Source organism: Coturnix japonica, chromosome 8, assembly GCF_001577835.2.
Source record: "Coturnix japonica isolate 7356 chromosome 8, Coturnix japonica 2.1, whole genome shotgun sequence".
Lineage (NCBI taxonomy): Eukaryota > Metazoa > Chordata > Aves > Galliformes > Phasianidae > Coturnix > Coturnix japonica.
In genome coordinates, this window is record NC_029523.1 from 9,539,107 (window position 1) to 9,566,665 (window position 27,559).

Sequence of the window (27,559 nt, forward strand, 5' to 3'; positions counted from 1 at the left end):
CAGCAACATTTAAAAACAAAACCAGAAACATAATGTTGCCAACATAACTTACCTGATACATGCTTCACAAGTCTCCGCTTGCACAATGACATTCGCTGACATTACAACCCAGGCACAATGTAGCACGGCACCCCAATTCTCCACTTCCGATGTTGAAATAGCTCCCGCAAGTCGAGTGGGTTGGGTGTGTGCGCTGCCCATACGTCCGCACGTAACTGATGACGGCATCCACGTAAATTCACACCTGAAAAAGCAGAAAATAACACTCTAAGTTGCAGTGCTATTGAAGCAATTAACAGCAAAAAAAAAAAAAAAAGAAAAAGATAATTGTCCATTTCACCCTCCTCAGAGAATAAGAGCGGTCATTTCACTCCAAAAAAACCAGCCTTCTCATTGTATCGGTTAAACATTTCCAGCATGCTAACTCAAACACTCTTACATCTGGTCACCTTCTCTCTAAATTCATACTCATCGCCCCATCGACTGCAGATTTTGTACCTGACGGGCCGGTATCTTTCCCACCGGAACATGGACAGATTGTTAATGACTATGTTTTCATTCAAAGGAGAAAGCAGCAGGAAATTAAAATACCTCAATCATAATACACTACATCACGTTTTGTGTATAAAATGCAAAAGTTGCAGTCAGTCCGGAGACTACTCTGAAACTGCCACGCAATAGGCTTCGGAACAAACGCTTTCTCTTCCTCGTGTGGCACCGGCTCAAGTCTGCAACGTATCCGTCCCATAGACTGGCATCAAAGAAACATACTTTTTTAGTGCCGTCAGCTGGATGGATCTTCTAACCAAGGATGTGTGTATGGAAGGCCTGAAAACACAATACTTATTTTTAGCCAACATAGTGACATCCTTTACACTACCTATGTCGCAGACCACAACTCAGCAAAAGCTGAAGAGAAAAACGCAGTGTTACACATGAAGTGCGACACAAAAAAGTAAGCCCCACTGCAGCTGATATGCAGCAAAAGATACCCTCGTACCGGGCTGGCAGAAACTCCAAATCTGATTGAGTTATCCCACAACTAAAAATAAAAACACATTCCACCAACTTTAAAAATTCAACTAACAACAAACAGTCTCTGTGCGACACACCCAAAACAGTAATTCAATTCTTTGGACTCGTAAAGAAAGTAAATGATTAAAACTAACATTCAACAAGGTGAAAGGAAATTAAAGTAAGCTCAAACCCACACGTCACTTCAATCGCTCTTCAATATCAGTTCTATTACAAAATACCTCTTATCTCTTCAACAGCTGAATCTCAACTTAAAGTCTAAACCTATGATTGTCCTTACATCAATCATTATTATCATTACTATTAACATATTTATACCCCGAAAAAACAACCTTATATAACCATTAAAAACAAACACACAATTCAAAAATACATCAAATTTGTTCATCTACTACTTCCCTATGAGAGACAAAAATTTCCTAATAAAAAACCACACACACAAAAAAACCACCTTACTCTCACTTTACACTGACAAGTTTAATTCAGAAGAATTAAAGCACAGCAAAAAACAAACATTCATATAAAAAAATAGAGTGCAGCATTTTGAAGGACAAAATCAATACATTTTAGAATGCAATTCATAAAAAAAGCCAACAAAACATGCTCTCCTGCTTCCACCTGGACATTCACTTTAAACTACTCCACTCCATTAAATGCCATAATATTTATTAGTGACAAAGTCATCAAACGTCTTGAATGTTACCTTAAAATACATTAGACAACTATGTCCACTCCTCAGAACCACAGAACTGTCAATAACTAACCGTCACACTAACACCCTCATTTGCTCGACACTTCTTCAAAGTGTATTACCCCGACATACCGGTAGGCACAATATATGACAGGGTCCTTTCAAAAATACTTTCCATGCTCTTGTTCAAACTGTGCTTTCACGCAGACAATATGTAACAAAAACAATACCTTAATTAATGACTGTTTAAAAAGTCCCACGTCCACTTTCTTCTCCCGTACTTTGCTTCCATACGTGCATTCTTGTTGCTTAAGAATCATTTGGTGTGGCTTCAAAATTGAACAAAACGTCATAACATTGCTAAAATCTGAGTTCCTTAGCAGTCGATATCTTTTAAACGACACGACATCTTCTCGCTCAAAAGCAGCAAAAAGCCTTCAGATTGCTTTATTAACAAAAGGCACATTACAATCACTCAATATGATTTGCGTTATTCAAGCTGTTCAGCAGGAAAAAAGCAGTTACGACGACATCTGAATTCTTCACAATGCTGAAAATAGCTTAAGATGCCAAAGGCTCTCTGAACCAAATCAGAAAGGTGAGGACAGAGTACCAGAAAACACGTCCAGTTATTCTTTTTAAAAAATTTTTACATGGAGATTGTGATGCACTCGCCTAGCACACAAGACAAAGACAACTGTTTTCCTCTAAGCGATACACACTACATCATCCGCGCTCTTTGCTGACATCACGCTAAGTGACCCTTCCGGCTGGCTATAACAAACTTACATAACATCTCTCAGCCTTGAAAACGCATCATTTACTATTCAACACAGACTTGGATTTCAACCTCCTATTCCTTCTTTCCTCTCCCATTACTGACATTTCAGATAATCGGGACGGTATCGCCTTAAAACCTACCCATGGTATTGCCGCTACTTACACTGACATAATACTATGATCCCAAATATGGAAGGGGAAAAATCAACACTCTTCACATCCACTGACATTTACATACAATGGCTACAAAGAATCACAAAGCTGTGGGTAATCACACCTGGCACAAACTGTATACATACATAGCAGCACAGCCACAACTTAGCAACTCAACATACAGTTCACACACACAAAAAAAAAACCTATTTTCCAAAGCAAGCTTTTTAACTCCTAACATACAAACACAGCACATTGCCACTAACGATCCATTGGCTACAAAGCAAGCCAGCTCCATAACAAGTCCGCGTCGCGGCAGAGAGCGTATCTTAAGCCTAGCTAACGCACATCCCTGCTTATTCTGTCCATCTCTCCCGGCATCTTGTTGTCACCGAACTAGACATTCCATGAGATCCAGCTGACCTCTCCTTCTTCCACATAACAATATTAAAAAAAAAACATTTGCAAATTATAACATGGCATCAACGTGAATTGCAACAAATGGATCTTCTTCACTGTTACTAATCTGGAAATTAGCCATTCCATCCGAGGAAATGTACACCTGCTTTCCCGTACATGTGTTGCCTTCCTTTTGACCGGAAATGACATCGCAGTAGGTACCGGCGGGCAACCCGGTTTGCAAATTGACATTCATGTACCTATGTGAAAAGAACATTGCTTAAGCATGGCTTAAAAAAAAGGCATTTCAAAGGAGGCAAAGGACCACCAATCCTAATGTCGTTCAGCCGCTCGCGAGGGTTAAGCGGCACAAGGGATTTCTCGGTATTAAGGCCCCATTTCTCTGAGCTCCCTTTTCGGCCCCTCACAGATGGAACGCAACCGTGTTAATCCGTTGTGGACTGCAGCTGTCCATATCACTGACGGGCAGGGATGGGACAAAACCAAACTGTACAGACTGCTCCTACGATAGGATGCGTGCTGCTAACCACAAGTAACCTCCTAACCGGAATCGTTCAACCCATTATGGTTGTGTTAGAACAGACAGCGTTGGCTGCAGCGGGATGAGGACAGTGAGAAACTACCCTCGCCGCCTATAACCGCCAGAACTTACGCTGGTAATGCTTACGCCCCGGTCGCTACCCTACCCACGGCCTCAGTTTATCCATTGTCACCTCATACGTGGGTGTCCCAGAAATCACTCACCAGTCATCATTATTAAAGGCAATGAAGCCTCTGTTGCCGCGACCGAAAGCCACTTGATTGCTCCCGTTGTCCCACCAGTTTGAGAAAGGCTGACCGTCTACCACATTACGGAAGATAACCATGTTCCTGTAAAGGCGAGGAAGGGCTGTCGTTACGCCCACAGGGGTTCCACGGTAACAAGGCAGGTGACACTAGCGTCACCGCTTTTGCCACATTGTTCTCCCACCTTATTTGTCGCCAGCGATGTTCGCAGACCCAGTCGTTGCCGCAGGTAGTATCCGGGTTGATCGGAACAGACTTTGTTGATCCGTCCGAGTTACTCGGTGGTCCGACCCAGTTGTTGATATCCTTGCAATTAAAAAACACTTTTCAAACTCTGTTCTGGAAAATGCACGCAGTGTATCCAGAGAGGGAAGTTACACACGGCTCCCGGCATCCACCCGGAATATTCAGCCCGGGACACAGAAACTGCTTACTTTTGATGAGCCAAAAACTTCAGCCCAACAAACTCACCACTCCATTCTGGAAATATCTCGGCCAACGATAACTTGACATCACCCGCGTAAACCCATACGGATGAGCGAGCATGAAACCGACTGCCATTTTATAAAGCCTGTCGGATAAAAAGCAAAACATACAGTGGTAAGAGACGTGACGCCAAACAACACACAGGCAAGAAAGCACACCAGTAAACGTTACCGGCCGGACGACGGCATTCCTCACCTAGCGTCCCAGAAGGTGAGAATGGAAGCTCCGCCTGCCCCGTGCCCGCGCTGGTTGTCGTGGTTGTCCACAAACACCAAGGCTGTGTCGGAAGGCACAAAGCCCCAGCCTTCTCCCCAGTTCCTAGAGAAAAACACAAGGACCTGATTCTACCCCCCTCATGTTACATGCACAGCTCATTTTACAACACTTATGGGACATTCGCCCTTACTTTAAGTAGGCCATCTTCTCTCCGTTCCACTTGCGCATCACCGTCCCCAGTTTTGCGCCGTACTTGAATTCCGTCACTCTCCCATTTCCAAAATACTGACTGTCCGTGATCGGCTCTCCTCCCAAGTCAATCACCTGGAGCATAAAAAAAGCATTCCTTGATGCTAAAACACAAATGGGTAAAAAACACCAAAGACATTTTTTAAAGTAAAAATCAGTACGTGAAGTAAGAACGTGATTGCAATTCCTTTGGAAATAGCATTTAAAGCTGCTGAGTTTATTTTCCCTCAGCACAGCCGTGAGCTTCCTCTCATTTTCCTCACAGTTTCCTTACTGTGACCTATCAGTACAGCATTATTATTGCCTGGATGCTATCAATGTGCATCTTTTACCGACGCCTCTGATTTCAGGACACAGAATCCCACGCGAGCTCCTTTCTCGTTCACCTGATGTAACTAAAGATCATTTCTCAATCACCATTACATCTTACTGGTCACACATATTTAATAACATCAATGGAGCAAATTTAGCATCTGCAGAACAATACCTTTGTTTCAGCTCTTTGTAAAATTAGTTACACAAACATAATAAACAAAAACATTTGAAAATATCCAAGGCTGCATATGCACTTTCGGCCCATTGTTATTTATACCTTCCATTAAAACTGACGCACACAGAATCTAAGCTGCAGAGACTAAAATGTTACGTTTTTTAAAAATCACCTCAAACTGTAAACTGTAAGTCACATTACATTTCCCAGGTAATTAGTGCCATGAGGCCCCAAACGATTGAGGTGTTTTTCCTGTCGACGGCGACTTGCGTGCACATTAGATATTTCAAAATATGATTATTAAACCTTGACATCATTTCATATCTAAGCTGCAGGGTGCTTGGGACTATCCGAAGCAAAACATCGCCTCAACTTGCAGGTCTGAGCACATACGGCTCCTACATAAATATGCACATAAACTAACATTACAAAATTTAATAATACCTCCTGATAAATGAAAGGCTTAGCTCCTGCAGGAAACCATTTACGATTTAGATCTTTCAGCTCCTCTAAAACCGCCTTCACGTCCCCTGGCCACATATGCTTGGCGGCGTCAATCCGGAACCCGGCGACGCCAATGTCGATGAGGTAATTCATGTACTCTGTGATTCTGGAGCGCACGTAGTTCTTCTCCAGGGCCAAATCGAGAAGATTAACTAAGCGACAGTTTCGGACCTATACAAACATTAAAAAAAAAAACACATTTGTCCATAGTAAACCAAAATGATTATTCAACCTATGTTTCTGTAACTTTCTTTATCTAGATTACAATACTAAAAGACAACCTTCACAGAGACATCAATCACAATGCATATCTTATCACTTTTGACAGTAACTTGCACAGACCTTATATACAATTTTCTATACATAAGGAGCATTTAAGAAAACCTCAGTTGACCGACACACGTCTGTAAGTGCTGAACGAATGTATCCGAGAGGCAAATACTAAATCCATACTTAATTTTTTAATGCAAGTAAAGGGCAAACATATAGAATTTTTCAACCGGCATATTAACGTGCAGATACATTATTATTAAAAGTTCACTCTTAAATCCGACACATAAAAAGGATATGAATTAATGCAAATTCAAACTCACAACAAAATTACAATATAAAGCCTTACAGAAAAAAAAATAACATTCTCACACCCTTTCTGCTTACATTTCCCATATATAAGAAATAATAGTTTCAAAAAACATTTCTGTATATTCAATGTATATTGAGCAAATCTCACACTGGAGATTTCATAGAACACACTTCTTTACATAAAGGGTAGTTAAACACTAAAATAGGCTCCCCAGGGTGGCGGTTGAGTCACCGTCCCCAGATGTGTTCAAGAGCCGTTTGAATGTGGTGCTTAGAGACATCATTTAACAGAGCGCTGTTAGAGTTATGGTACCGTGATTAGGCTGCGGTGGGACTTGATGATCTTTGAGGTTTTTTCCAACCTGAAAAATTAAATAATTCTACGATATCCGTGGCCACGCATACATCGGTCTGGATACACAGAGGTACATCAGACTATGTTGCAACCTGTACTAAATAACTGGCAATAAAAAAGATCCTTTGGAGCTGCGCGAAACTGTGGGGACATTCAATGCCTCCCACCATCCTGCCTATTCCCCATCATCCCTCGACCTTACACTCAGATTCACAAATAAAAAATTACTTTCAAAAGGCAAAAGATGCTGTTTTAAAAAACAATTAAAAAACAACAACAACAACAAAAAACAGACAGGTAAAAAAAAATGCATTAAAAAATGCAAATCTCTTTCTTCTGAAATTGAGACTGACACAAACTAACAAATTAGAGCAAGAGAAAAAAAGTAAATCCTACTTTTATACAAACAAAGTAAACAAACGAACCCCTAAGTAGATCCTACGACCTTTCAAACTGTCTTTATAAAGTACATAAGCATGTAACTTAAGCCTGAAAGCGAGCCTAAAATGGCTCAAGTATAATCATCCGTTTGCTCAGGATGAAGAAGCGGAATTCACATTACTAACGCTAACCTCTGTTATCACCGATTAGCATGGCTTTCCATGAGTTCAGTTTAATTTCCCTATGTAACGCCAGACAGTAAAGAGCAGCCAAAAAAAAAAAAAAAAACCCCCCCCAAAAAAAGCCCAACAACACATATAAAAATGCATTACTAGATAAAAGTTTACCTGAGACAAATCTCGATAATCTTCAATGTCTCCACTGCGGGATTTACACTTAGCGTCATTAAAATCCCAGGCAGAATATGGCACGGCTGGAAATTCTTTCGTCTTGGCGTTGAAAAAGCTTCCGCAAGTCGAATGATTGCCAGCGCCGGCGTTACCTCCGCACATATGGTTTATTACTGCATCCGCATAAACATATACCTAGACAATAATACAAAAATTTCAAAATAAAAACGCTCCTTCCCACAGCACCGCTACCCAAAACATATTCTCTTCCCTCTCGTCTCCTGCAGTATCCCTCTACTTCTGCTGGCCTCCTCCCCCCGGCAATTTAAGATAGTTTTATTTACAGCACTGGCAATATAATACACATCTCAGTGAATTGAAAAAAATATTTAGTCCACAGCAACCACATCTTCTGCATTACCCAGCTTCTATAGCCTTTCACCGCTAACGCCTGAATGCTTTCAAAGCACTTACGCCGACATTGTTGCACCTGGTCACCATGTCCCTAAATTCAGTTTCGTTTCCCGAACGTGTGCAGAGTTTGTAGCTGACCGGCTGGTATCTTTCCCACCACGGTCGCGAGGGGTCACCAATGACGAGATTTTCATTTGGAGGTGAAATCTAAGAGTAAGATGGTACCGACAGAGTTTTAATGTTTTCACAGTATTTTTAAGAACAAGAACATGAATAACAAAGATCAAATAAAACCCTGCAATGAAAGCCGAATGTGGGCTGCAATTAAAAGACTTAGGCCCAGACATTCAGTATTTGAAAACAAACTATAAAAATTATATCCGTGGATATTGATGGATCCTACTCATTTTGGAAAATGCAGACCTCAAAGAACAAATGAGCCAATTGAAACACCGTGGACCGGGCCGCTAGAGAAAGCCCAAAACCAGGAAGGAACAGAAAGCTAAATGTCTACAGTAACATCACTCCAAAACAATTCTTTTTGACTTTACATTTACATCTCAGCAGATAACCACAAAATCTCCGCGAAAAGTGGTAGCCTCGGTCCCGCTTAGCTGTCGCACGTCTACGATCGCCTCAGAAAGTCTGCATCTGAAAAAACCTTTCACTCTGAGATCCTGCCACAGTACAGATTCAAAAGATAGCCAAGTGTATATTACAGTCTGAAAAAACAGTTTAAAATCACTTAGATCCACGTCTGCAAAAAATGTTGCATTATTTAAACATTATGTGAAACTCCTCACTCAGCCCAGTCCTTCAGCTCCTGGGCTACCATAAACAGACAATCTTCAGCAACATTCTCTCATCAAACAAAAAAATAGAAGCATCTCAATAGCTGGCCGCTCTCCAGCCGTAATACCCCGTCCGCCCAGCACTACCGGTTCTAAAGAAGCAGGTGTCTGTTCTTCAGACCTCACGGACCCTCCTTGACACACCTCCAACAGAGCTTGCACTCGGTATATTTCTGTCCGTTCAACAAAGTTCCTGCTGATTGTAGTCTATTATCGGCTCGCTCTGACATGCTTCACAGAGAGAAACCTGTCAGTCTAGGTGAACCCGGTTAGCAGCCTTTCACATTTAAACAGTTATTTGTAACCTTCATTGCTCAAGCTTACTCTTCAGGAGCCCTTTTTCTCAATCAAACTTTAGTAGAATGTCTAGTTCTCAAAGGGCAGATGAACGTACATTATTCAAATCATTAACAAAAACATTTAGTCGACAGTAAGGATTTCTAATTCACCTAATTGTAACAGCAACAGCAAAACACGTGCTCTGGAGGGATAAAACAAATTGACTCTTACATAACAGCAGCCAAGGATTACACCCGTCACCATTTACAACTAACATTCTGTTTTTCTTGCTTATTATCTATCCTTGTGTGAACTGAACATTTCAGTCTGAGAAGCAATCATCTATGAAGCTATTTCGCTACCTACTGCTAGAAATACACATACCTGAACTCCTCCAAACCCGTTAGGAGCTAAATAGCGTTCGCACTCCAGAGCGATATCGGCCCAGCGCCATTCGAAGAGATGCACGATAGATGTCCTCCCGGGCCGAGTGTTGGGGTCGTACTGTGCCCGGCAAAGCCCCACAATAAACAGAAGAAGAAAACGGACACCCATGGTGTGTTCTGTGATCGGCTAAGCTCTTCTTATTGCACATTTACTTTCCTGCAAGAGGGTAAAGTGCACATTAAAAAATAGACATTTACTTTCCAGTGTAAACTCTGGCATCATATTTATTTACACTACATTAACATTCTGTTTAAAAACTGGTTTTACCTAAACCGTACTGATTTAAAGACATAGGCCACACTACATTTTTGAAAATGGTATTAGAAATAGCTGATTTGATCTTCGCAATTTTTGTGGGTTTCTAGCCCATCCTTCTTCTTCCAAATCAGCAGTTAATGAATCTACTGGCCTTCTTAATGCCTCCAAAAAATCAAATGTCAACACGAGATGGACAATATAGTGGTACCGTTTCCTCTTATCAAAATTATTCTATTCTGTTATGTCACATGCCACTAAGTTATGGCAAAAAATTGATGACTGCACATAACCTTGCACCTGGACTCAAAAGGTCCGCTACCTGCCTCCCCACATAAACGCACACCTGTCTCGCGATTCTTCATGGATAGAAATACTGAAGAAGCACTGACCAGGCCTAGAATGCAACGGTAAGTTTTTAGAACTTACTTCTAGATCGGATCTTGAAACTCTGTCTTTTGAATCATCCCGAACCATTGAGTTATGAGCCTGAGTATTTTCTAATACGATGTTTGGAACTTGGTTTATAGAAAAAGATTTATTTCTTTCCCACACACATGCCAAGCTGCTGTTCTAACTCCTCGCTACAATCACATAGCAATTGATTTTAATTCTCTGCTATGTTGTTTGAACGTTCCAAAAGATTTAGTGCATTTAATAACAGCCACGCCACGAAGGACAAGGCTGGCCGTTGCTCTTCCACAATCAAAATGTCTTTAACTAATCCATTTAAATAAACTGCCATGTGGGATGGGGAATAAATATTTCCACTAACTTGCAGCCAGCCCCCGTTTTTCAATTACAACCACAAGCTCATAACACTGTGATTCCAGAAATCCTTGGATATGTCTTAGTATAGTTTTAAATAGAGGGGTAATGTTCTGCCCTTTAACCTATTGAAAGATAATCCATAGAAAAGGCGTTTTAACACTTTTAGTTTGGCTGGCTCACCAAATGAAACAATCCAAAATTTAAACACAATGGACAGGTGATACGAGAGATGTAATAACAGAGGTTCCAACACAATACAAAGGTGTTAAAAAGGAAAAAAAAAAAAATAGCCGCTCACCCATCTCCAGAGATCTAGGTTCCTAAGGGAGACAAGAGATTCTTCCCCGGTGGCGGTCAGCTGTTATGTAAGGTTTAAGTGAGGTGCGGTCAGGCTCCACCCCTTATAGTCATGAACCTGAACTGCCTTTGCCTGTGCTCCCGGGGCTGACCGGGTCGTTTCCACTGGTACTCGATCGCTGGTTCTGTCCGTGACTCAAAGGTAACCAGGCGACCCAGAAAGAATCTAGGGCACAAAGGGAGCACAAAGATTCCTGGTCAATTTCACATGGGAAACCAAACACTTCAGTGAATGTTTAAACATGAATATGCGGCCCTCTGGTTTGCCGTGTGCACGTTTTCCTAATTTAATGTACATTTGAGAATGCACCCCCAAAAACTACAACCTACAATTATACAGAAACCCAAAGAGCATTTTATTAACAAATCTTAGGAAATCTTTACAAAACAAAACTAAATCCCACCCTTTCTCTCTCACATTCTTATTTCATGGAAAGGAAGATACACAACTCTCAGCAGAGCCGCACTCTTTGGTGCGTATTCAAGCACAAAATAGCTTATTGCTAACAGCAGTCACTGTACATAACAGACAGACTTATTTCAGACCAATATATTTCGCTTGATCTGATGCTGGAAAATGAAGTGTTTGTTTACAGTTCTTTGGTTCAGTATATAGGTAAGTTCCAGCTGAAAGCTGCTATTCAGTGTTGTTTCTATCACTGAAAAAGAATGCTCCTTTCTCCCAACAAGTACATTAACACAAAACAAACCAAAAAAGATAGGTTTTCTCCTGTGAGAAATGCAATTCACCAGATCGGTGGTGCTTACTTACACACATCAGTCCCATTCACAGTTTGGTTACGGGCTTAGGGGCAGGATTTTATCCCCTTGCCGCAGGCTTTGATTTTTGTATGTTCCCTACAGCAGAGCACATCCTGATCCAAACGGCGTTGCTACTCTTTTACAAAAAACACTACCAGGTCACAACTTCACAGCTCCATGCTTTCATGCTGCTTGAGCACACCTATGTTATAGCCAACAAAACAACCACTGAGTTTTATTGCCAGGGAAACAGACCCACGCCTTTGGTTGCTCAAAGCAAAAAAGAAAATTAAGCATCAGAAAAGTTACACAAAGCAGTAGCAGCAACATACTTTGACCCTAACAACATCAGGCCTAGCACTTAATGAATACAGGATCTCATTTCATTAAAGTAAGGCTTACGGCTGCTCCGGCTTCAGCACGGGCAATCAGACAAGGGCAGTGCTGACATCTCCAACACACTCAAAAGACTCTGGCTTCAAAATGGTCATGTTCCACGTTTTGAAACGTCTGTGTTCCCATTGGAAATAAGAGAGAGCACAGCTGACTGCAATTCACAGAACAAGGAAGGAGCTGATCCCACTCGAGGCCTCGCTGTCTGCACCTGGCTCCCCTGCTCGGCTAGAGTCAGCAGTACAAAACTCAGCTGTTATTCTCCAAAACAACACAGTTGCTAACAAACAAAAATTAGCTCATAAAACAAAACAAAAAACAAACAGTGAGAACTTGAAGTTACTAAGTTAGCCCTGCACATTTAAAACGCTGTCCTTCATATCTGCCATCACCTCTTCAGTAAATAACACCACACGTGACATAATCCCAAACCAATTTCTCAGCAGCCGTGACGTTCCTATTTAACAGGCTACGTCGGCGTTACCGAAGTTACAGCAGTGCTTTTCTTCACGAATTGTGCTTGTTTACAACCACACAGCGAGGCTCAGTGTAAGCCCCGTTTTGTCAGCAGCCTCCCGGGAGCGAACCTCGCTAGCTCCGAGTTCGCCATGTGCTGGCACGGCGATACCCGAGTGGTAACAACTACTTTGCCGCAGAAACCGCAAGTGAGAAACCGCAATCTTTCGCGAGATAATGTCACCTGGCATTGATTTCATTTCAGGCCTTTTGTTTATTTATTTACGTGCGCTGAGAAAAATAAAACCTTGACCGCGGAGAGATTAAGGAACGAGCAGATAAACACCGAAACCCGCCAGCCGGACAAACAGCAGCCAACCCCCTCCCCAACTCCCCCGCGCTGCTTACCGGGCCGTTCAGCCGAACCTCCGCAGCTCCGCCGGGCCGACAGCGCCGGGACACCGCCCCCTGTGCGCCGAGCCCGCCCCATAGCACGACAGACTGCGCTGCGGTGGGTGGAGGCTCGCGGCAGCTGCGTCCGAAATGCCGCCCCTCTGCGCGTAATTGTGGTTCTTTCTTCTTTTTTTTTTTTTTTAGGGCACGCTTCAGCGGAAAGGCTCGCGCAGCACGCTCGCACCAGCGGCTTATGCAAAGCGACCTGTGACCGAGGAGTGACAGGACTAAAGCATTTCCTGCTCGGGGACAGCATTTGGCCACCGGGCGATCTGGGGAGCGCCGGCTAACAGAAATGTAATGTAAGTACCCTTATAATGTGCCGCAGCTACCGGTCAGTGGCGTCCCAGAGTGGCCTCGACCGTGCGGACGCTGCGCCCCAACCCCAGCTCGGGCAGCGCGTTGCTCAGGGTGCTGCCCCGCAAAGGACGGGTGTGACGTTGGGACCGAAGTAGGACAGGTCCCGAGTAAACCACGACCATAATTACAATGGAAACCGGTAATTATACGGCATGAGCTCGTGCCAGAGCGCCTGTATTGTTTGGTCTCCAAGAGTAATAAAAGCATTTACACATAAATGAAATTATCCTTGAATTTACTTGGTATTTTACCCTGAACAACACACTAAAACTTCATACCGGTGCCTTTGAATACAACCTGAGTCACCTCCGACACTACAAAGGACAACAAAAGTCGTCCAAAAGGTAAACAAAAAAACCATGAACCATAATGAATGGCAACAGAACCTTTGTGTCTTGCTCCTCCTATCCACTCACCAACCTCCCACCAAAAGAAAAACACATTATGAGAAATAATTTATTAGAGATTTCAAAAGCCAACTCACATACATTTATCCTGAAAACCTTCTGACAAACATACGTGGAACATTTAAGATGAGGAAATTTATACTGTGCCTCAAATGCTTTACAAATGCTCTACGCACAGTTCCGGAGTCCCGGCGATTGAACGGCTTCCTCCTCAGGCCTGAGAGCTCTCGGATGGGATGGAACACAAAAGGAACCTGGAACATCACAAAGACGTGTTACCGGCACCAACACCCAGAGCCTGGTGGTGACTTGCTTTCTTTTGACAACAACATTGAAAGACGGTTAATATTATAAGACTTCAGAGCATCTGAAAAGAACTGCCTCAGCAGGGACAGGCTGTATTAGTTTTATATTACGGTAAATGAAAAATGATAATGTAGTATGAAATCCACAATGACAACAAACATTTACCGTCACCAACAGTACCTCAGTGAGCGATGAAAGAAACAATAATGTTAACAGTGGCTAACAGTTCAATTCTGAACTCTATGGCTGCACTGTGAGACACTGTTGGATTTTGCTCTGCTCAAAAACAAAACACACGCGTACAAACTTAAAATCAACAGTTTCTCATACAGCATAACAACAGTAATCAAACGTTCTAAGAACGCGCCAACCCTTGAATAACATTAATCACGGCCATGTGATGTTTAAACCTAGATAATATTCTAATGACTTATTTGAAGACGACATCCTCAGAGCGAGCCCAGCACAGCTCCGCACCCATCACTAAAATGCTTCTAGCTCAGACAAGCTACGGAACTGTATCAGAAATAAAATAAATTATGTGACCTTTGAGGAGAAAGGTGAAAGCCACCTTTTAAGATTAGGAAAGTTCATTGCAACTATTCACCCAACAGTTTTTGGTTTTTTTCCCCCTTGAAAAATGCTATCTTTAAAATCGATACATTAACTCAGGGTTTAAAATGCACGAGCTCCTCCCCAAACCTACTCCAGGTGAAAGTTAAGAGGTGGTCAAGCACTACGGGAAACGTTGCACATAAAAGGATACAACGAGAAAGGATACACTCTGCATGACAGTATTACTGCAGTATTTACGCAGGAATGTTTCTAAAGAAGAACAGCAGAATGTTGTTTAATTTTAAGTAATTCACAACATTGCACACACATTAAATTTATGCTGCCTATCGTAAACAAAAATGCACAACTTAACAAATACAGTTTTGACCCGGTCTGGTGAACCCACCGTCAATAACTCCATATTGAAAGGAACATCCATCGCTTGATAACTTTAACTACAAGGACAATAGCAAACTTTGGTTTCCTTAATTCTGCCTCAGGTCTTTGGCATTTTACATGCTCGCTTTCTCCATCACATCCAAAACCCAAACGTGCTTCTGCTCAATGCAGGCTTTCGCATCGCTTCTTCTCCACCAAGAAGCTGGTGACCTCTCACCAACAGTTTCTTCTACACAACCCTCATGCCAAGAAACTTTATTGTACCCACAGAAAAATAGTCACCCCAAATACAAGCAGATATTTTTGTCCATTGAAAAAGGCATTTCAGTTAGCAAAAAGTCACAGTGTTATTGTAAACCATTGAGTTGTTTTCACTACCAAAGAAACAATATTCAGACAGAAAGTAATGTTTACGAATTAATCACAGCTGCTTCCTGTTTAAAAAAAGGAAATTCTAATTGATATAAGTTAACTTCTCTTGCAGAGGAAAAAAAAATACAGTGATGCTGTACAAATCAAAATTAAGGTTCCCCGTATGTCTGCGTGCATTTCAGGTTTAAATAACAGCATTTTGCATCACATATTAGCATTCAGAGTGTTTCAGCAGACATGAGGAAAACAGGTTCCATGAAGAAAAAGGGTTCCGCTTCATCAGTAGCGTGCAAGTGAATAAAATACTTTGTACTTTGCCTAAGATTCTTAGAGATTTCAATTAGTCCACAGTGCTTTAAGTGAGCATCACATATAAAGGTGTGGAAGAAGTCCTATCTGCCATACACTAAACCCCTGTCACTGAAGCAACCCACACAGGCCTTCACATGTACAAACAAGTCTTGAGTAAATGCTCATTTAAAACAATGCTTCAGAGTTAATCATCAATGTGATTAATGACATCGCAAGCACCTGGTTATTTGCTTTACGCAATTCAAATACTACTTAGCACATTTAGTGAAGTCAAAATCACATTTAATGCACTAAGCTGGTTGGAAACACATGAGATGCCTAAAATGACCCTTCGGACTTCACATCTAAAGCTTCCCATGAGTTAAACAGTACTTCAAGTTTCCTTTTTCCATTAAAAAACATTTTAATAATATTCTTAACACATTCTAGAGAAAATATAGCAACTACTTTTTACTTCTTTAACTAGAAAGAAATAAGAAAAAAAAAACACATCTGCACACCCTTGGTTCCTCACAGCGTAAAATCAAGACACATTCGTCTGCTTTCAATAAAGAAACACCTGTAACAACAAGTCATCTTTAATCAAATAAAAAAGAATAATTTTTGGGTTGCAAAATCTGAAAGTCAAAGTAGCATCTGTAAGGCCAAATAGCACCATAGAAATCAGGTAAAATAGCTCAACTGAGACCTGATGAAAAGCCTCCAGGCAGAACAAGAAGCCTACAACTGCAGCAGCTTTCACTAATGGAAATACTACCCTCACAATAACGATACCAAGGAAATCAATACACTTTCTAACACTTAAAACCAGTTGCTCACATTTCAAACTTCCAAGTTGGATTTTTTGTGTTTTCCTTTGTTTGTTTGGCTTTTCTTTCCTAAATAATGACAAAGGCATATATATTTTTAATCATACACTAAGGAAATATTATTCTGAAGCCATCAACCTAAGCTTCAAGTTCTAAGATAAGGAGATGGATAACCACAGTAACATTCAACCACAGTATGGAATTCAGAATAAAATGCTCTTCCAATTTGAGCTCCCTACTTTATCAGAGGGTGTGGGCTGAGAACGGTGTTCCTGTGCTAGCATCTGAAATAACTGGTGCAAATATGAGACGATTCACGACTTGAATTTTTGGGGGCCACGACAGTCTCACAACTGTGCTTTAGTACAGAGCAAATACTTAAGACTAAAATGCTAGTTAAGTAATGCTGTATGATATGAAGTCATTACTTTTAGCAGAAAGGTAATTTATCATCAATTTAGACAAATATTAAAAAACAATCAGCACTTGTATGCTCCGTAACAAAGGAAGCCTCAATTAATGCAATATTAAGTAACATTTCCTAAGTCAAACAAGCTTAAGAGAAGCTGCAGTAGTACTAACATCTCATTGACAGAAGAGGCAGAAGCAAGGTTACTGCTGGAAATTGATATCCGAAACTGCACCATGCACGGTGGGAATAAGGACAGGAAAGGTCAAAGCTGCCACCTGCCCCTTTTGAAGACAAAACCCCAGAACATTACTACATATGTAACTGCTCCAACTCCATTAAGTCATTCTCCTCAGGTTCCAATCTCCCAGGATTAATCAGAAAATACAGACTACTATCCTAGGATCTCAAGACTGGGAAAATAACAGACTCCAAGTTTCTAAACAGAGGAAGAATCAATCCTTAATCTTATACCAACTACGCATCCTGCAGACAGGTTTCCTCATAGAAGACCACATTTTAGGAAAAAATACTGTATGGAGTATTTCTCTGTCACTATTCTTAAAGCAACCATACAAAATAAAACAAAACAAAAGTAGTCAGCAAAATGAAAAAAAAAAAAACCAAAAAACAATCAATTTTAAGGCAGAGAATCCATACCTTTTGCTGTGTTCTACTTTTTTCTTTTAACTTCATTGGAATCCTGCTTCGGTCTAGCTGAACGAGCAAATTGCTGAGATTCTATTAAGGACCACAAGCATCAACGACAAACACGAGTCAATCAATAAGCAACACAATCCTAGTTAAAGATTAGAACCTCAGTGATCTGCAGTGTACTTCAAGAGAGAATATCTCATGGTTCACACAAAATTATGGAACACTTGAGTCAAAAGTAAGAAAGGATGGGAAAAGAATTCCAACTGAAACAGGACAATCCAATTAAAGAAGAGCAGAAAAACCCAACATGATATATGTGCCCCCAAAGTAACTAATTTGTATGCAACCATTAAAAAAAAAAAAAAAACCAAACTCAACCAATAAAGCAAAAAACATTGTCTCCAAACTCTGCAAACAGAGGTTTAAGGAATTAAAAAACCCTACATAATTTAAAAGCAATGAATATACATGTTAACGATCATTTGGATTGGGCTTGCAGTATCAAAGAGAAAATAACAGAAAAATAATTAAATCTGAAGTACAGCTCATTTACTTTCTTATTTCAAAAATGCTGTCCCTGGCCTACTTTTAAGATATAATAGATTTTACAGTACTAAACTAGATTCTGCTGTCTACTTCTCCTAACATCTCTCTTCTTCCCATAAATTTCTAACAAAAGCAAAACCCTCTACAAAGGCAGAACTAGACACTGGCAGACAACTTGTAAAGCATGTGATGTAAATATTTCAAAAAAAAAGATACAACAACCATGGGTTTTTCAAATAAGACGTATCCATTTACTTCTTTTAAAGCTTTAGCAGCTGCTTTTTCATTAGGAAGTCCGATGAAAGCCTGACCCTTCATACGGCCTTCTTTCATTAAACGTATATCGAACCTAAAGGGAAAAATAGAGAATTAGGAAACCACAGAATAGAATCCCTGAATCAATAAGGCTGGAAACAACCTCCAAAATCATCCAGTCTGATCATGCACCAATCACCAGTAATTCCCCACTAAACCGTGCCCCTCAGTACATCTAAATGTTACTTGAACAGCTCTAGCGACAATGACTCAACAACCATACCAGTGCCTGACTGTTCTTTTGGAGAATTTCTTTTCCCTAGCATCCAACATGAATTTCTCTTGAAGCAACTTGAGGCCGTTCCCTCTTGTCCTTCAATGGGAGAAGAGGCCGACTTCCCTTCTCAACACAGACTCTTTTCAGGGAGTTGCAGAGAGTCATACAGTGACTCCTGAGCCTTCTCCATTCTAAACAATCCCGGCCCCGTCAGCCACTCCTAAGGCTTGTGGCTCCAGACCCCTCGCCGGCTTCGTTGCCTTTCTTGGAACGTGGTCCAGGGTCTCCATGGCTTTCTGTCGTGAGAGGCCCAAAACTGAACACAGGACTCCAGATGTGGCCTCATCGGGCCTGAGTACAGAGGGACGATCGCTTCTCTACTCCCGCTGGCACAATCGTTTCTGCCAGAAGCCAGGATGACACCGTCCTTCTTGGCAACCCAGGCACACTGCCGGTTCACATTCAGCCAAGGATTGACAGACATCCCAGGTTTATTTCTTCCACATAGTCTTCCAGCCATTCTGCCGCAAGGCCACAGCATGGTCAGGGGGTGCTGAGGCCAAAATGCAGGACCCGACACTTGGTCTTTAATCAGTCAGCTTAATCCCATCAGACCAGGGAGGGCGCAATACCAACCTCTGGGGAATACTGCTTGTGACTGGTCACCGGCTGGATTTAACTACATTCACTACCTAATACATGTTTGTTTTTTTTTTTCTTTAAAAACACCTCCATATTTCAAAACTCCGATACAATCTGAAACAGCAAAAACGGATGCAGTACCTACGTGCAGGAATTTATGCCATCAGAGACCACTTACATTCTGCCTATGAGATGCTGTTTAGTAAAGGTAGAGTTAAACTGCAGGATGGTAAGTCTGTGTCCAACTACAGCAAATATCACATATACAAAACGAACAGATTCACACAATCACTCATTCCATATTCAGTACACATTGCTCAACAAGTAGTATACTTAGTAACTGAAAAACAAAGGCAAAATAATAATCATTAGAAATTGTGGAAAATAATCCTACTTCCATACTTGTGATAATGATTTCATATGGGAAGGGCTCTTCCCCCACCCAATAAAGAAGCAGAATCAGAAAGAAAATAAAGCATAAGTAACTGGATTTCAAATTACAATTCTTCCTAATATTAAATAGTCAACATAAAATATTTCATTTTAACTTACATATTTCGTTCCAGTTCTGACTGGAAGTCAACGTATCTTCCAAAAATGAACTTGAGATCCTGGAATTAAAGTGATGACTTAAAGAATGTTGCTAAAAAGCCTTAGCGAAAAATATTTCTTTTTTCTCATTTACGTACCTTTTCTTGCACTTGTTTAGCCAAATTCTTCACATATATCCGGCAATTTGGTTCACCCGGCTCATAATTTTTGAAAACAGAAAATTTTTCCATTTCTTGAAGAAGACAGAAAAATAGACAATTGTTTCATTATTTTAGCTAAGAATAAAACAAATTGTTGAATAACCTATAGTAAATTAATAGAGACAATACTTAACCTTCTTAATACAGAGCAAACAGCTACTATTACATAATTTATTGCAAAAGTTGTACCTTCTCTAGAAAGTCTGTTTTTCTCTAGTTCTCTCCTAGAAATAAACTCCGATGGTATTTCATCATCTTCTTCTTCCGTTTCCATTTTATCATTTGAGCTAGGAGCTGGGAAAATCCTTCCAAACCCCGTATTATTGATTTCTTCCGTGGTAGCATACAGATCTGTAGTGAGAACACAATATACAAAAAGGTCATATGGTTATTCACAAGAGAACAAAGAGCAAGCAAAAAGACTATATCCCTTTCATTAACATATAATTATAGCAGACTCTGTAAAGAAATCTGAACGCACCTTTAAGAAAAGTTATATTAATTCCTGACTGGACAAATATAAGTTGTTTTACAAAATCAACTGCGGTACCAAGAGAAGTCACAGCACGTGCCTGTTAAATTAAAACTAGCCCTGCTGTTCAAAGCCTGTATTAATGGTTTACTTAATTTTCATTTAAAGAAGCTCAAAATACTGAAAAACAGAGTAACCACAACCCTATAAGAAACGACCACACCTTCACTTTTGGCACTGTCCAGAATTTTCAATGCAGATTATCAGTGTAACACAGAGAAAATGCATTCTAATACTACACTCTAAGAGATGGAAACCCTAAAATTAGTCCAATCCATTCTATTACAAAATACAATATGGAGAATACATTTGTACTATGCTTCCTATAGGCAACGTAAACTTTAAAAAAATTTTTTAAAAAAGGTGCAGTTCACCATCAATACACATACTATAAGGACAGAAAGACTTTAAAATCCTCTACATCCTGCTCTGTATGAAAGCTCATTACTCACAAAAAGCAACAAATGCAGACAAGATGCGAGCTGGAATTCTTACGCTCTGGTGTATACTATCTATGAAATCTTGTCTGACACAAAGGAAAAAAGGATTGCCAGGTCTGAATTTTAGCAGCCTTACACATGCTGAAACCACGTGAAGTTCACATTAAACAAAATAAAAGTAAAAACGCTTACCATTTTTTCCTTCTCTTTCCGAGTTTATCTGAAGAACAGATGGGATTTCAGTAGTAATATGGAACTCAATCTTTTTAAGACCCACATGCGCGTGCGGTTATCTGAAGGTGACAGGGTTGGGTGCAAATTACTGTTCAAAACAACAACATGTTACAGATTTGAACAGGTGCTTATTTTTCTTATTATGCTTAATGATAGCTTTTTGCAACTGGCATTGATGCTGCACTCATACAGTGTGAAAAATATTCCAACCCAAATGCAGGATTATTGCTAGATAGAAACTGCGGTGCAGTACTGTGTCAGAGTAGCCAATTTTAAAAAATCAAGATAATCTACATATAAACAGCTTTTATTCTCCTCCCCCCAACCCCAATTTTTTGTTTTACACAATTACCTCAAGCAATACATGCAGATCACATCTATCAGCACTGTAGCATAAAACTGATTTCTTAAGAGAAATGTTTTTTGATAGCAAGAGGAAAAGACAGAAGTAGAGACATACACACTAAGGCTGTTAAATAGACTTTGGTTTACATTACATGACTACGCTACCTTGCAAGCAATTAGGCCCAAATTACATACCAGAGAAGACCTTCATTAAAGTAGCACTACAGAAAACACGATGAGGGGAATGACAGTGAGCAAAAAGACTGAATTTTCTGAAAATATGCAAGCAGAAAAGTAACACAAACCTGTGAGGAGTACATGTAGGAACATTCAGTAAGTCCTTAATTCTCTGTTTTTTCCTAACGCCACGTTTCTTTGTGTTTATTGGTCTTTTAGGTTGAAGGGTCGCTAATTCCATCAATTTGGTCATTCTATTATAAAGAAAACAATGTTAAATAAAATCCAATTAAGTACACATTTTATCTGAGAATGCTCATTTGTAAAAGTAGCCCTTCTCCCTTCCTTAAAGCCCTTGAAATGCAACTTTTCAGAATGTCAGTTATTTGTCAATGCAGGTGTTTTCCTGAACACAGCTAGTTACTTCCTCATTTACTTCAGTTTCAGTAGCAGATGAAGATGACAATTTGTTCATTGACTATCGATTTAAGGCTTAAAAACAGCTCAAATGTAATTTATTCCCAAGCCTGCAAGAGAATCGCAACCTCTTTCTATTATTATTTATCCTACCAATACGCACTCGATTGTCAAAGAACATTTTGAAAGTCAGAAGGCAAAATTATTCAGGCTGAGTTATTTACGTGGAAACTGAAGAAAACCAGAAAACAATTTATGGTTTCATTCATTATACCTGCACTCTCTTTTCATTATGAGTTCTTGGGTTTTTTGTTTTCCTCAGACAAAGTAAGAAATCCAAACTTCTGTGCACACGTAGCTACATTCAACCCCCTACTGTCATTCAACACAGCTCTATCCATCCTTCCTTTCACACTTACTACAGAGTTTCTTTACACATCAGGAAAGACTACCTATAGGCTGCAAGCGTTCAGAGATTAAACCTGTGGCTGAACTAGTATCCAGAGAAATAAAAACTATGAATTAAAATAAGGACTAAAATGCACACCTCTCTTTTTCCTCCTCGTCATCACTTTCATATTCTGATTCATCTCCGCTAGACACTTGCTCTCCTTCCTCTTCGGGCAAAGGAGGCTCTTCAGGAGGCGGAGGTGGAATTGGTGGGGGTGGCACAGGCACTGGTAAATACTCTTCGTACTGGTAAGGAGAAGAATGTAAAAAGAGTGACAAAAGATTTTTAAGTAAAAACTTTGTGCATCTTGTTTCCCTTTGTATGCAATAAAAAGCCAAAGCAATACATCACCAGATAGTAAGAAACAGTTTTTTAGAGTATATTTACAGTACGTATATACACATTTATTCAGATAGATTTACTCACTGTCTGGATAAACTACATTAGTAATTAAAAATTTCCAGTAAAAATATTTCCAATATGTAAACTTCTTTTATTTTGAGGAGTTAAATATATAATTAGAAACACCATCTCACTGGGGATTTTCATTTCTGTTTCTACACTGCATGTAGTTCTAAGGACCTTTTTTCAGAAAACATAAAAGGAGCCCTGAGCTACTAAACTATTTCAGTTTCCGCACAAAACTTTCTGACAGCTGTCAAAACAACACCATTGTTATAAGCAGCGAGGATTTCATGCCAAGAATCTGATTGCTCATTAAGAGTATGGAAACCCATATTACAACAAATTACCTACAGAAAAAATTATCTTTCAAAGCTTGAACTTTGAATCTCTGATCACAATTGTTATATTTTAAGCTGCTACTCCTTCTTCCAGTACCTACATAAGTATATTTAAAAAGTTACCATGGGAGGACGAGCAGTAATTGGTCCAAAAGGCGGAGGAAGATTCATTTTATTCATAAGATGAAGTACCTGAAATGATTCAAAGTAAGAAATACTTCCACTAGAAAAATAAAAACAGTTCCTTGCTAGATATCACAGCTGGTTACTTCTGACAAGTATAAATCACTAGTTTTAATGACAGTACAATCACACAGGCTACTAAAACACATAAAAGCCAGCAAATGAGACGCGACAATAATGGTAACTGCAAGCAGCACCCCAAAAAGGCAAGTAAGAGGTACATAAAACATCTCATTATGAAATTATAAGCGCTCATAAATCAGAAGATCGCATCCAGTTAAGCCTTCCACATCAGTGAAGTCACAGTTCTTGTCAATGAAGTCTCAGCAAAGCCACCAATTAACACTGGTTAACACTATCGCAGGACAACTAACTTGTGCTTAGTAAGCCAAAAATTATTTCTATAGATACCTACAAGAGGCAAAAGGACGTGCTTTTATTTTTGTACTTTCTTTTTTGCTGTTGCGGCTTTTTTTTCCCCCCCACTTACCTGGACATAAAACTTGGGCACGCTTGCCAAGGCATTTGCTATATTTGCTAGAATTGTACTTGAAGGTGGTGGATAGAGATACTTGAGGCAAGAATTGATGGGAAACGTGAGGCTGAGGAAGAACAATAAAAACATAAAGTCTTAGCTCCAGTGCCACAAAACAGCTGATAGCAAATAATTGTTACTAAAAAGTTTAGCTGTAAGTTACATATGAAATATCACTGAGATACTACCATTCGCTCCACAACAGTTAGGTATCATTTTGACTGGCTGGGCCATCCACATTAAGATTTTAGTCCATCCCCTAGCGTATGCCAGACATACCGGGCTTGGACACAAGCTAAGTAAATAACCACACATGCAGAAAGTCTAACTAACACCAGAAAGAACCAACATCTTCTGACATCATAAACCCCAAACTCTAAGTGCTGGATTAATTAGCCCCCAAAGAACATTATTCTTCATGCAGGCAAAAATACAAACAGAAGAAAAACCACACAGTCTAAAACCCAAAAATCAATAGTACTCTGCTGTTAACATTAAGAGCATCCACTCAGTTGTTGAACTCCTGACAAAGTGTCAAACTACACTAGAAGACTCGTAGGCAACCTACAGTTTCATGTCTCAAAGTATCAGGCATTACTCAACTATAAGGCCTCTAAACTCAACGAACTATGAATTTTATCTTTACAAAAAGAAATGCCTACAGCATTTCTTTACACGTAGGAAAGCAGCACTACATAAAACTAAACTACTACAACCTCTCTTATTCAAGAGAATGTAACACATATTTCAAAATAAACCATAACAGAACAAAAAAGTGTAAAAAGTAAAAAATATTAACCCGTGGCTAGGTGCAATTCCATTCTCTATTTTAAGACAGTTTGGTTCTTTCTTCTCTTCTTCCTTCACCGGCTCTTCTGAACTAAAAAATAACATTAATTAAAACAAGGAAAAAAGTTAACTGCCTTCCATACAACCTCACGTATCAAACATGCAAAAATATTATAAATAGATCAGTATAGTATTTTTAAGAACTTTTATTAAAGGCGTTACTACAGCAGGTACAACAGCCAGACATTTAAGAAAGGCCTACGCAATGAAGGTCTATGCAAATAATTATTTATCCATATTGAAGAGTCTCCTCGTACCTATACATCTCTCATTTAAACCTATTCACAGGAAAAGAACCAAAACTACTTTGTGTTACTCTTCTCTCAAAAGCTGTAAGATACAAAGTATTGATATTGACTTGTTCATTTTCAGAGCGTACTAATTAACTTCTAAAAGCTCTACAGCCGACTTAAATTAAGCACAGTCACACAGCTTTTTATCGCCGTGCAGCACACTGTACAAGTAAACCTGAAAATTTTACTACACAATGTGTTTTTTAATTAAATACCTGAAAAATATTTTAAATCCAAACTATCATAGTTCTTGATGATACTATAATTAGGATTTTTGTAATTTTATTTATATATCCTTTGAACACTTGAACAGAGAATCAGTTTCACGTTTTATCTGCTCACGCTTCAACACAGATAAACGCAAACTTAGGTAGTATAGCCTTATGCAATCGTAACTCCAGTTGTCACTTTTACCCAACTGGATTAGATTAGAAAGAAACAGTAGAAAAATACCACATATAATTTCTGACAGAAAAACTAAACTACAACACTGACACAAAAAAGAAACAGAAGAGACTCCTAAGCACGAGGAACTTGCGTATCATAGAGGTAATCTTACACAGATCGGAGTCTCACTGTAAATGAAAACTGGCAGGGTGATCTGCCAGCAAAAGACTAACCTATAGGAATTAGGATGGGGATTGTTTCAAGAATACACTCAATGAACAATACTAATGGGAGGAATGCAATCATTTATCTAGAGATTTCAACACACCTACTGACTATACTCAAAAGCTATGATTTATCCTTTTACTTAACAGTACCAGAAAAATGTCATGAATACAGAATTTCATTTTCTCAAACACACAAAAATTGAATTATTATCCACATACCTTTTACATTTGTCTGAGACTGAAGGCTGGTTAAGTACCTGCACGCTATCTTGCTCCTTGGCAAATTCAACCACTAAAGTGTGCCCTAAAAGTTTCAGCTGATGCAGTCTTGACAAAGCCTTCAAACCATTACAGTGGAAAAAAGCGAGAAACAGAAGAGGAAAAAAATCAGACTGATTCACAGCAAGACTTCAAATTTTAAACCTGAATACAGTAGCGGGACTGCAGCCTTAACAACACTTATTACCCAGTCTAGTAAACCTCTGATTTCAAAAACGTCTCTCTTACAAACTAAACACATACTGAGGTCTACCAGTGCTATCTCAGTATTTGTAAATTGCAAATCGTGATGCCTAGTCGTTACATGGTAAAGCTCGTTTCCTATTACTTTATGCAAGTGTTTGGGATTGGGTTTTTTTGCAAGTCTTTCACTTTGTTGTGCTTTAACCCTGCAAGAAACTGAACACCATGCGGCATTTCACTCACAGCTGCCTCTCCCCCAGTGAGATGTGGGAGAGAGTCAAAAAAAAATAGCTGTAACTCACAGACTGAGATAAGGACTATTTACAAAGATGGAAAAGAGAAATAACTGCAGTTATATTAGATAGATAGGAAGCTCAGAAGTATATGCATTTGAGAACCAAATGATGAGTAAGCAATCGCTCACCACCTGCTGACTACCACCCAGCTGGTCCCCAAGCAGCAGCTGCCTGTCTGGCCACCTCCCCTCCATTTCTCAAGGGGTTTTCTCCTGCATGATGCCATACAGGACGTAATATCCTTTGGCCAGTTTAGGTCAGCTGTCCTGATTGTCCCCTCCCGGCTACTCGAGCTCCCCAGCCCCCTTGCTGGCAACACAGTATGAGAATCTGAAACGTCCTTGTTTCTGTACACCACAAAAACATTTAATAACAAATTGAAATACAAACCTTTACAGCAGCGTTTTCACTAGGAAAAGTAGCAAAAGCGGTATGTTTCTGGAAAACAAACACAATGCCGTACTGAGTTCAAATATTAAAGGTATGGAAATACCCAGTTAGCTCTCTTCTAACAGCAAAGCGTGGCAAAGGCTTAGGGAACGTTCTTTGTACTAATTCAGAATAAGAGCTTTCCGCATTGCAGGGAAGTTAAGACCTTTCAGGGTTCCCTCCAACTCAAACGACTCCGTGACTGTGTGAGGCAGACCTGAGGGGTGAATGTCTGCCCTCCCAGCGGGCACCCCACCCTCCCCAGCTCCTTCCACAGTACAGCCAAACCGAGATCCCCTCCGTGCCGCACCGACCCGCTGAGGAGACGAGCGGCCCGCCTGCTCCCTCCCGCGCCCTCACCAGCCGTCCGTGGCCCGACAAGACGCGCACTGCCACCGCCCCGAAGTGCTGCAGCAGATCCTCCTTCTCCGCCGCGGTCAGCTCGGCGGGCAGGTGCCGCACCAGGAGCGTCCTCCCGCGCCGTCGCCCCACACCGAGCTCACACTGCCCCGCGCTCAGCGCCAAGCCGCCCGCCCGCTCCTCCTCGCCGCCCGCCGCCGCCGCCGCCATTGCACCGCGAGGCCG

At 40.4% G+C, this 27,559-nt stretch overlaps 2 protein-coding genes across 8 annotated transcripts; both read right to left on the reverse strand.

The window, feature by feature from the left end:
- Window positions 1-6: 6 nt before the first annotated feature.
- On the reverse strand, window positions 7-13,966 carry LOC107317338 (pancreatic alpha-amylase-like). Of its 7 annotated transcripts, XR_004308130.1 has the most exons (17): window positions 13,860-13,966; window positions 12,872-13,121; window positions 12,017-12,124; window positions 10,794-11,018; window positions 9,407-9,625; window positions 7,953-8,099; window positions 7,476-7,673; window positions 5,751-5,981; window positions 4,758-4,891; window positions 4,547-4,669; window positions 4,337-4,436; window positions 4,050-4,171; window positions 3,824-3,949; window positions 3,236-3,318; window positions 1,957-2,055; window positions 592-828; window positions 8-244 (listed from the first exon to the last, which is right to left on the reverse strand). XR_004308130.1 is itself a non-coding variant. In XM_032446127.1 (15 exons), exons 5-15 carry the CDS (start codon window positions 9,575-9,577, stop codon window positions 785-787), a joined length of 1,479 nt encoding a protein of 492 aa, XP_032302018.1. In that variant the 5' UTR covers window positions 9,578-9,625; window positions 10,794-11,018; window positions 12,017-12,124; window positions 12,872-13,121; window positions 13,860-13,966; the 3' UTR covers window positions 7-784. The 7 variants fall into 7 exon arrangements, 5 of the variants coding, with proteins under 5 accessions (XP_032302018.1, XP_032302019.1, XP_015725390.1 ...); XR_004308129.1 differs by lacking the exon at window positions 1,957-2,055 and having other exon boundaries at window positions 9-244; XM_032446127.1 differs by lacking the exon at window positions 1,957-2,055 and having other exon boundaries at window positions 7-828.
- On the reverse strand, window positions 13,719-27,559 carry RNPC3 (RNA binding region (RNP1, RRM) containing 3). Its single transcript, XM_015869899.1, is given in 16 exon segments — window positions 13,719-14,814; window positions 17,506-17,578; window positions 18,265-18,397; window positions 19,775-19,833; window positions 19,912-20,006; window positions 20,164-20,325; window positions 21,139-21,237; window positions 21,240-21,268; window positions 21,831-21,956; window positions 22,667-22,815; window positions 23,437-23,505; window positions 23,987-24,098; window positions 24,831-24,911; window positions 26,007-26,125; window positions 26,936-26,983; window positions 27,335-27,559. Coding segments are annotated over 15 exon segments (1,551 nt in total). The 5' UTR covers window positions 27,545-27,559; the 3' UTR covers window positions 13,719-14,814; window positions 17,506-17,518.